Here is a 10,637-nt window from a genome sequence, read left to right on the forward strand (position 1 = left end):
TACCTAAAAGTTCCAGGAAAACATACAGAGGAAACACACCAATACTGAAACCACAACGATCCAGAAGCAGCTAGTGTTTGGTTACCATTTGCTTGAGCATCCCAATTTCCCTGATCATCTTTTTTTTTTTTTTCTTTTACTTTTCTATTTTTGAGACAGGGTCTTGCTTTCTAGCTAGGCTGGAGTTGTCATGTAATCATAGATCACTGTAGACTTGAACTCCCGGGCTCAAGCAATCTTCCCTCCCCAGCCTTACAAGTAGCTGGGACTATAGGCATGTACCCCTATGCCCAGTAACTTTATTTTCTGTAGATATGAGGTCTCATAACATTTCCCAGGCTGGTCTTGAACACCTGGCTTCAAGTGATCCTCCCACCTCAGCCTCCCAAAGTCATTGATTATCTTGACGTATTTCTTCTCATTAGCTTGTCATTTTCCAGCAGGATATTCTGCGATCCAGTTTCGCTGTTCTGCTCTCAAATGACTGACGGGGGCCGGCACTCTCAGGAGTGACCCCCATGCAGACAGGGCACTGGAGCACAGCTCTGTACCTCCCAGCAGAGGTGGAAGGAGAAGGATGTGAGTATCCACCTTTGTTAGTACAGGCTCCATGAAAATAAATCATACCACCAAATAAATGGTTTAATTTTATTTCAAAATTGTACAAAATGGCCATAAGCGGCTATAAAAAACTTTGTCTTCAGAACATGTGGAAATTCAGAAACAACAAAACAGGTATCATTCACAGTGTAATGGAAAAGCTTTTTCTGAGGCAGGAATTATAACTCTTCCTTCTTTTTCCCTAGTCTTTCATGGTCTCCCTCCCGGAGGGCTCGAATATAATTGGTAAATCCCAATTCCTGCAGGGAAGGGGGAGAGAGAGAGAGAGAGAGAGAGAGAGAGAGAGAAAGGAGCTTTAATCCCTGAGCTGGCTATGCACGCTCCCTCCCCACCCCCTGGCCCCTCCAGGGGCTCACTCCTGTGACAGGGAGAGGTGGGCAGACGTCTGCAAGGCGGAGAGGGTCTGCATGGCTTCCACCAGCCCTGAGCAGCAAGTGAGAAAACCCTCGGCATCTGGAGCCCAGCCTGGCTCTGGGGACAGGACATCTGTGACAAGCCCTTGGGACTCTCCTCCAGCAATGTCAAGCCTCGGCCAGGCCAAGGGCCTGCGGCCTCTCGGTGCAGTGTTCCAGCTGACTTCCGCGGTTTCTGGGACGCTGCCCAGTGCTGTCCCTCCTCGGTGGCAGTTTCCCTGCCCATCAGCAGAGCGAGCTCTGGGCAGACGCCTCTCCCCGACTTACTGTGCGGTCGCTGTCATACTTTTCTGTGAACTTCCCATAGTAGTAGTAGTGGAAAGTGGGGTAGCCCTTGACAGCCTCCTGCTGGCACAGGTCTTGGTTCTTGTCTTTGACACAATCAACAGCAGCACAGGCGATCTAGGGGGCAAGGTAAGGAGAGTTGGTATAGGGTGTCCCCAGGCTGAGGCCTGGACCCCACAATACAGATTGTACATCTAGTCCACATCACAGGCTCACTCTGATTTTTCTCCTCAGTGGCAGGTAGGAACTGAACCAAAGCACCCCCAGCTCAGGGCTCCTTGGAGACTGACAGTGCTTGTTTTCAGTTTCCAGATGGGTAAGGTTAGGGGACTTGGCCTGGAGTGCCTTTTGGCTGTCCTTTAAAATCAAGAGTATGACGATCGTAAAGGAAATGATGACTTGAAAGCATTTGTAAACACCACAGGTTCTGTGGTGCTCTCTGTAAGGGACTGTAGGATTCAATCATTTCTCAACTAATATTTCTGGAACATTTGCTTGGGGGACAGTGTAGTGCCAAGGTTAAGAGCAAGAACTTTCAAGTCAAGTTCCCCAAGTGCACTCTTGGTTTGCCTGGACATTAAGACTTAAGGAAAATGACCCAGCCTCTTGGTGCCTCATTTTTTTCAGCTGTAAAATGGGGATAATAACAGTATCTAGGCTATCAGGATATTGTGAAGACTGAATAAGAGAATTCAAGTGAGGCCAATGAGCACAGAACCTGGCACTGGATTCGTGTTCAGGAAATGTCAGCTGCTATTACAGTCACTTCTTCCGACCCCATACACAAGCTCTGTCCCCAATTAGGGGCTCAGTGTCTGGGCAGGGGTTGGATAAAGTGACAATTCCAACACGGTGCCATGTGAGGGATGAGGGAGGTGGTCCAGGTGCCAGGTGAGTGGGGCAAAGGCGCTCTGTACGATTCGCCATCTGAGTCAAGACTGGAAGAGGAGGAGACCAGGGAAGCACATCTGGAAACTGGAGGAGCCCCGCATGACTAAAGTCATCAGAATGTTTGGTCAGAAAGTGGTTGCCACATTGGCCACTGGCCTCTTCCTGACCATCTAGTAAATTCCACATGCTGGGCAGCTTTTCCTCATCATTAGTTGTTTTTTCGAAGAAAGACAGTATAAAGCAGAAATGAGGAACCTGTTTCCTATTGAGGGTCATACACCAGGGAAGCCGGAGAAGAGGTCCTCAAAGGCCACACCCAATACAGAGGTGTTACGGAAGATGGGGCAGACTCCCCTGAGAGGGAGTCCTCCCACCAGGCAACACACACTGACACCCTGCCGTGGGCCAAGCCTGTTCTAGATGCTGGGGGAACAATGCTGACCTTGACAAAGTCCAGTTATCAAGCGTCTGCTGTATAACAAATGAGATCATTTTAGATACAGCTCAACGAATGCTTGGAAGAAATTAAAAGAGGGTGATTCAATAAGATAATTTAAAATTGTTGAATAGCCGAGATTCGCACAGTTCTTTGGTTGACGGTTATTTGCATTTGGACAAAGGCCCCTTTCCAAGTAGGACAGTCCTGCCAGCCCCCATGGCGATATTTACTCATCATATCCCTCATGCCCAGGTGAGCTGCGGGATGGACAGCTGGAGAGAAGAGTAAGGTGCGGTCTCCCCTGGCCACCAGGTGCCACCCTCACCCCTCTCACCCTCGTGCTTCCCTTCTACTCTTCAGTTACGTGACATTCTATATGGTGAGACTTATAAAACAGAGTTTACAAACTTGCTGCCTGCAATCTGTGTCTGGCTCTCAGTCCTGTTCTATTTGGCCCACATTGAATTTAACAACAACAACAAAATAAATAAATAAATCTGAATTAGCTCCACCGTAGAAATGGAACCAGAAGATTTAATATAATAATTTGGCTTTCCAGCTTCTCTTTAAAAGTCAGAAGACTTGATGGCACTTACCCTGCAGTCTCACAGGTGACAACTGGCTGGGCGGAGAGGCAGCTGTCCTTCAGGTAGGCTAAACGTACCTTCCCCAGCATCCCCTGGAGCCCAATTCACCCAGGCCACCAGACTGGCCCCTACACACTTCTGATAACCCCAGCCCACCTCTAAAGCAGTTTATTATTTAAAAACATGAGGCAGATGCTCCCCTGGCCAAATCGTGGGGTTCTATTTCTCAGGGCAGGTGCTATGGGGCCCTGCCCAGGGGCCCAGGCATCCACACACTCTCCTTCCCTGCAGCCAGCGGCTAAGGCCCCATGTCCAGCCCGGGCCAGGAGCTGCTGCTCTGCTGTGAAAGTGCTGGACGAACATGGCTCCAGGCTGCTGCTCTCCCTGCATCTGCTTTAAATTATGAATTTAATTTGTATACATGCTCTGGAGCTGTTGGAAACACAGTGTATGGTTTTATAAATCGACTAAATTAGAAATGTATACTTGTTCTGAATCACCTAAACTAGCTGCCAGCTGCACACACGGAGTGCAACTTCTAGCTGTAAAGGCGAATCCATGCGCAGTTTCCACAGAAGAGGAGACAAATGCGGCCTCCCCAAAGGCAGCAGCTTAGACTCTTTGGAAAGAAGGCAGCGAATAAAGCTCTTCTCAGCTATTGAAATTTCACCTAAATGCCTGCACCCCTACATCCAACTCAAGATTTGCACTGATCACCTGCAACACGAACACCTATGATTTCTCAGTTTGTTCTATGGTGGTTGGTACCAATTCCTGGGGCACACACTGCTGGCGTCCTACCACATTCCCTTGGACCAGCCCTTGCCACAGCACCTGCTACTCTCAGCCTCAGAGCATCCTCCCAGCCTCAGGGAGCTGGATGTAAGGCCAATGACAGATGGGGGTCTAGAACAAGGACCCTGGCTTCCTTGGCCTTTGAGTGGAACAGCTCTGTGTCATGTTTCCTGGTGAGGTTTCCCGTGGGACTGAGCCTTGGTGACTCATACAGTCATCTGTCCAGAAAACACCTGCTTTGGTTCCTCCCCATTCGTATCTCACTTCCAGGATCCTCTGTGAACTTCCTGAGGTCACTTCCCAAATAAATTCCCTGCACATGGGCCCAGGAGCAGAGTCTGCTTCTGGGAGAACTCAAACTCTGACAATGCTTGTTTGCGATTCTCACTCTGCCCCTCTCCGGCTGAGAAACTAGCATATGATCTCTCTAAGATTCAATCACCTACCTCTTCAGCAAAATGAGCACTGTAACAATACCTAGTTGAGCAAGCTATTGTGAGGACAACATGATGTAAGTAATGCTTTCAGTGGAAGAAGAGCGCTCAGTAAATATCAAATATGTTATATTGTTCCTTCATCCAGTCAACATTTACACAGGTCTAAGGGGTCATGACTGTGGGGAGTTCAAGGACAAATGAGGTCTCTGTCCTCAGGGAGTTTTCACTCGGAAAAGGCAGTAGCCAGCCTCATAAACGGGAGGACCTACACGTCATGGCCAGATTCCAGCAGTGAAGTGGGCTCATCGCAGAGGAGGGGCCCCCAATGCCTCAGGGCCTCCCTCTAGGAGTGACCTTCACACCTAGCCCCACCCCAGCCCCAGGCTGGGGACACCTTGACGTACAGTGAAAGGTGAGCCCCCCACCTGCTTGCCAGCCCACCACAGGTCCTGTCTGCCTTGCCCCTTCAATAACACCATCTGTTCCAACACTAACACGTTGCAGTCCTTTCCCCATCAGTGTGCCAACCGATTAAGTCCCCAAGTAAGCTCCCGGGAGGGGGTGGAGGCTCCCCGGCTAAAATATGAGCTGCCACACACAGCTTTATTGATTCAGTAAAATAAATCTCTGCAGGACCTAATATTGACTTTGGCTATGAAAATGGAAGTGAACAACCAACTGCATATTGATTGGGAAAGGAACAGGGGCTGGCTTCTGGGTGGGAAAACCCCACAATTCCAGCTAAGAAGTGGCAGCATGGGGTGTCAGGAGACCCAGTTCTGGCTGTCAGTGACCCGCTGGACATTCCTGGGCAAGGGACACAGCTCATTTCTGGGCCTGGATCCCTCACACATAAAGGGAGAGGGGACAGGCCAACAGTCCCCACACACCAGCCTGTGGCCAGCATAAGAGCCAGCTCTTAAAAACCACAAATTTCCAGCACCATCCCCCAGAGACTCCGATCTGATAGTTGTAGGATGGGACCCAGTCGTCACGGTGCCATGCCTGCAGCACAGAGTGGGCACCAGTAAGTTCAGCCCCCCAGGCCAGATGGCTGGCTTCCCTGATGTCATGAATGTAATCTCCAGGAAACCCAGGCAGGCCACCTGCCTCGGACAGAGAGGTTATGAAGTACATTCCTGAACGCAAGTGAGGGTGATCCCTGGCTTGGAATAAAGGAAGCTGAAAGGAGAGACAGAGGGATTGAACCCAGGAAAAGGCTACAGCACCACTGGTCCAAGGCAATCAAGCAAAGGTGTGTCAGTGTCTAAGGGGAAGGGAGCATCAAGGAAATGGGCCCCCGTGGAGCAGTGGAGGGGGAATGGGAAGAGGAGACATGGGCTCTCAGTTGCCCGGTGGAGGCCTGGCAAGTCTGGCCTCACCTGCACTGATGCAGGTCAGGCCATAGGGCAGCCTCAGCAGCAGTCTAGTGGGCAGAAAGGGGCCACGTCAATGGGGCTGCCCCTCCAGGGTTTCCCCAGTCCCCCAGGTGCCTCAGTTGGACCACACTCCCTGACACCATGCTCTCCAACATGGCTGGGAGGGCAAGCCCAGGCTGTGTGTGCCAGTCATGCCTCAGGATCCTCACAGATCTCCTGGGGCCTGTGGAGACCTGAGTGGCCAGTGGGACAGGGAGATGGCACACCTCAGCCTTTATCCTGCTGCCCAGAGTACCCAGCATTCTGGGTGGGGTGTGATGGACGTCGATGCGGAGTGGCACCTATTCCAGTCCTGTGGATTGGCAGCCCAGGCCGTGCTGGATATCCTGGGACCCCCAAGCAGGAGCAACCACCCTGTGCTGTGCACAAGTGGGTGGGGACCATGAGGGACATGGACATGGGAAGGAAGCCTCCGCTGCCACACACCCCTCAGTGCAGGGAAAGGGGCAGGCAGAGGAGGAAATGCTTCTGGCCATTGTACTCCCTTCTGGTGGGGGTGAGGGGTGCCTCAAAGCTGCAGCCAAGGCTTGTGGGTAACAACGGGACCTCCTGACTCCAGAGAGAGTCCCGGGCTCTAGATCTAAGTGGGAATCAGGTCCCCAGTTCGTCCCTACTCTCCCTACATGGGCCTGTCCCCAGCCTGGCTTCTTTTGGCTTTATGTCCCTGTAAAGTTCTCATCACCCCATCTCTGCCACTCTGTCTGGGCCCGTTAAGGTGATCCCAGCACCTGTATCTCTGCTCCTACAAGGTCTGGATGGTACCTTCAGGCCTGACTTCCTGTTGGCCTCGATCAAAACTGCAAGCCCTGGGATGGCCATCTGTCTGTGCTTGTGAGTGCTGTTCCACGGATACCAGCTCCCCTTCCCTGCCTTGGCTGAACCTCCGTCTAGGCCTGCTTGGCCTGTTTACCATCCAGGACTCTCTGCTCAGCTTGTGTCTGGCCTTGGTTCCTTCCAGCCTGCCCTCACCCCACCTGGGATTCCACCCAGGAAAGTAAGTAAACCCACGTGTGACTCCGGGTTTGGGTGTGTGTGAATGCGGATCCCACATGACTGCCAGCTTCTAGGGCCTGTTAGGCCACAGATTCCCACGACTGAGTCTCAGGGTTGGGAGGAATCTTTGCAGTCTTCTGCATCAGCACTGCCTGGCGTGGATGAGAAGGGAACGAAGCCTGGCAGTCAATCACACTTCCCCAAATTCAGGGGTATTTCCCTGTCCCACAAGCCCTCTCCCAGCAGCAGCCCCCACTGCACCAGCTGCCTGGGGGGATGTGCCTGGGGGACGCACCTGGCGGCCCTGCACTCTAATCCAATCTGCAGCTCTAGCTTGTTAATTTTATGCTTCATCAGTCGGCAGCTGCAGGAGCCTTTCACTTAGGCAGGGCGAGGCTCCACTGATATAGCCTTGCTCTCCTCCACCGTGGCATCCTCTAGTTGACTTTTGTTGGACTTTTAAATTTGTATTTTTAATTATATAAGTAATGCATGATGATAATCCTACAGTAAAAATGTTCAAGCACTAAAAAAGTAAACAGATGACCCTTTTAACCATCCCTCTACTCCAAGTAAGTGCTGGAATGGTTTAGCGTATCCCTTTTAGTTGATTTTGCAGCATAAATCCAGCCTGCCATATCTTCCTTATAAAGAGAATGTCCTGGTTCCCAAGGAATTCCCTGCTTACAGGTCTTAGCTGACCTGCCCCTGTTTGGGGAAGGGACTTGAATGACAAGGAGGAAGGTGTAGGAATTAGCTGGAGGCAGATCAGGAGATGAAGAGGGCTATCCTTACCTTTCGGTCATCTTTGAAGGCATCAGCAGCAGCAGTAAAGTGCGGAATGACCTTCTTACAGTGTGGGCACCCTGTGTGAGAGGGGAAGAGAGCACACAGGACAGTGATGCATGTGCAGGGAGGCTGCAGGGCCAGGGCCCTTCCTGAAAGCTCCAGAGAGGGCTCTCCAGGAGCCCCAGCCCAGCCCGCCACACTGTCAGGGTCCTTTTATCAACCTTGCCAGTCTAACCACCTCCCGCCCATGTCTGATCTATTGGTGGGGGGATTGGTAGGAGTCCCTGTCACAAGCATCATATGCTCCTGCCCAGGCTGGGGGGCGATGGTCACTGTAATATAGTTCTGCTCCTTCCACAGAGGACGAGGAAGAGTCTGATCTTGGGGGCAGAGGGAGCTTTGGGCTTAAAGAGGAAGACACGGAATTCTCAGAGCCTGCTACAATCTTCTCTTGCTCCAGGGACAATAGCAAATCTCTCCATTTCCTGACTGAGAGGAAGTGGCACTGGGAAATGTAGGCTGGGGGGATTTCAGGGCACCCACTGCCCATGCTTTGCTGCTAACTTCTACATTCCTAGCAACTCCCACCCAGCCTAGACTATGAGCAGCCAAACCAGGCCCTGGTCCCTGGGTCTCCATCTATCCTCTACTCTACAATAACCAGAACTTCGAACCCAGGAACTGGAAGGCCATGGTCGGGGTAAGAGGGAGAGAAGCTACAGGATGTCACCAGACAGTCCTCAGATCCCTTGACGCTCTCTGTCCCAGGGAGAAAGCTTGTCAGAGCAGCCTAAGGCCTTTGAGCTATACAGGCGCCCCTAACTCCAACATCTGTCTCTTGTTCTGGGCATCACCCTGAGCCCCAACTCTGACCTCAGTGTCTCAGAAGCAGGGTAGGGGCCTCTGTGGGGGCCACTTTCTCCTCCTGTCCTGGTGAGCCCAGGAAGCTACAGGGTGACCCAGCCCTTCCCTCAGCACTAACAGATCAGAACCCAAAACCCCCTCCTCTCTCAGCGCTTTCCCAGTCACTGGTGAACAGAACTGCCCAGGGCGCAGTAGGGCTCTGAGGGGAGGGTTTCCCTGAGCAAGGGGAGGCTCCAGCCCACACCTCCTGTGTCAGCCAGCCTACCTCAGCCTCGGGAAGGCAGAGATGCCGCGGTGGGAACCGAAACGGCTCTGCTCATCTACTTTCTCCTTTTTAAAATAAGATAATAATGACTGGCATTTCAAAGGGTTTTGTGAAACCAAATTAAGGCTAAGCTACAAGTTTAATCTGAATTTAGTCCTTGAGCCAGTCCTGAGATGGGCAGGACCACCCACATGGTCTGGCTGGCAGAGTGGCCAGCTGGCCCAGAGCATTGTGGGGAGTGACGGGGGGTGGGGGTGTAGAGGGATTTGCCAAGTCTCATGCAGAAGGAGCAGAAGAGACCTGGGCCAGTGATGGGTTATATCAGAAATGAGACAAGCACAGCTTAGCAATGTGTCTAGCATAGCCTAGCTCACGGCAGAGACTGGCTGTTTTAATAGCCTAAAATGGCAATTACAAGTAACACTTCACTAATTTGACATAACAGAAAGAAAAATAGCTCAAATTCATGAAAATGTCACACTATAAAGGGATGATGTTATAAAATTTTCAAAACACTTAAAGAGCGCAATCTACTGGTTAACATAGACAGCTCCTGCAGGCAGCTGCAGGCCCCTTGTGTGTGGTGTATGCCCATAATAGCATTAGTCTGCCTGAAAATAACCATCCCTTCCTGAAAATCTGGTTTGACTATTAATTTTTCCTTTTTAACCTCTTTGTTCATTGAAAGTCTAAAGGTAACTGTCAGCCTAGTGTAAATTCCTGTTACCATCAATTTAAAATATCTAGGCCTCAGATTAATGGACTTCTGTTGCATCTAATTTTCTCATTATCCAAAAGAAAGAGCAGGGCCAGTGAATAATGGGAGGAAGGGCTGTTTCAGAAAGTGCATGAAGATGCTTCCAAGAGGTGTCAGGAGGGCCAGATGTGGATGATTTTTTTTTTTTTAAATATGGGCTTAAAAAAAAAAAAAAAGGGCACTGCCTTTGTGTAGCAGAAAACCAAAGAAGCCTCTCAGAGAGGGGAAAGAGGAACAAAGACTGAGGACAGGCTGGACAATTGCAGTTCTAGAGACTCCGCCAAGCTGGCCTAAGAAGGGCAGTCACCATGACCAGATCATTCAGCATAAAAGGAGCAAAGAAACAGCAGGAGGAAGAGCCGTGCAGAAGCTGGGGAGACAGGATATGGGGGCAGACATGGTGGGAGAAGGGATGTGGGAGGTGGAGAGATGTGAGGGGACGTAAGGTGTTGGGGTGGGGCAGCTAGAAGGGGAGCAGGAAATGTGTGGGCAGGCTGCTTTTCCTTTAGACCTCTATCAGGCATTTGACTTTACTATTTGACATTTCTGTAGTGTTTAGATTCTTCATATATAAAAAATATATAGTATATGCTATATTTATATATAAAAATAAGTATTTTTTTATTATTAAAAAGTCAAAAGAGATATCTTTTTTGACCTTGGAGAGTCTTCCCCCTGTAACCCACCGATAAAGATAGATGTCCCTGGGGCAAGGTTTAGGGACAGAAAAACACAGTAAGAGAGATGAAGAAACTCTAAGGAGCAAGCCCTCTGCCAGAGGTTGAGTCACTCAGTGACCCTGCCCTGGATGAATTACGTTTAGAGTTTCGTCAGGGTAGACAGTGAGCTTTTCAAGGCCTGGCAGGGACATGTCTCCTTCCCTTGTACCCTGGGCCCCGGACACTGCACAGCACGGAGCTGATATCTGATGGATAGATGGAAGGCAGGCAGGCAGGCAGGAAGGAAGGAAGAAAGGAAGGAAGGAAGAAAGGAAGGAAGGAAGGAAGACAGGCAGGCAGGAAGGCAGGCAGGAAGAAGGAAGGAAGGAGGAAGGAAGGAAGG

At 50.7% G+C, this 10,637-nt stretch overlaps 1 protein-coding gene across 1 annotated transcript in view; it reads right to left on the reverse strand.

Annotated features, from left to right (window-relative positions):
- Positions 1–634: 634 nt before the first annotated feature.
- Positions 635–10,637, reverse strand: part of PDIA5 (protein disulfide isomerase family A, member 5) — a 92,937-nt gene continuing 82,934 nt past the window's right edge. Inside the window, exons 15-17 of the mRNA XM_011950796.1 lie at positions 7,696–7,766; positions 1,302–1,436; positions 635–860 (exon numbers count right to left, since the gene is read on the reverse strand). Of these exons, the coding sequence (XP_011806186.1) occupies positions 780–860; positions 1,302–1,436; positions 7,696–7,766 (287 nt within the window). The 3' untranslated portion in view covers positions 635–779. The remainder of the gene's footprint in view (positions 861–1,301; positions 1,437–7,695; positions 7,767–10,637) is intronic.

The sequence above is a fragment of the Colobus angolensis genome, unplaced genomic scaffold (assembly GCF_000951035.1).
Source record: "Colobus angolensis palliatus isolate OR3802 unplaced genomic scaffold, Cang.pa_1.0 Scaffold31, whole genome shotgun sequence".
NCBI lineage: Eukaryota > Metazoa > Chordata > Mammalia > Primates > Cercopithecidae > Colobus > Colobus angolensis.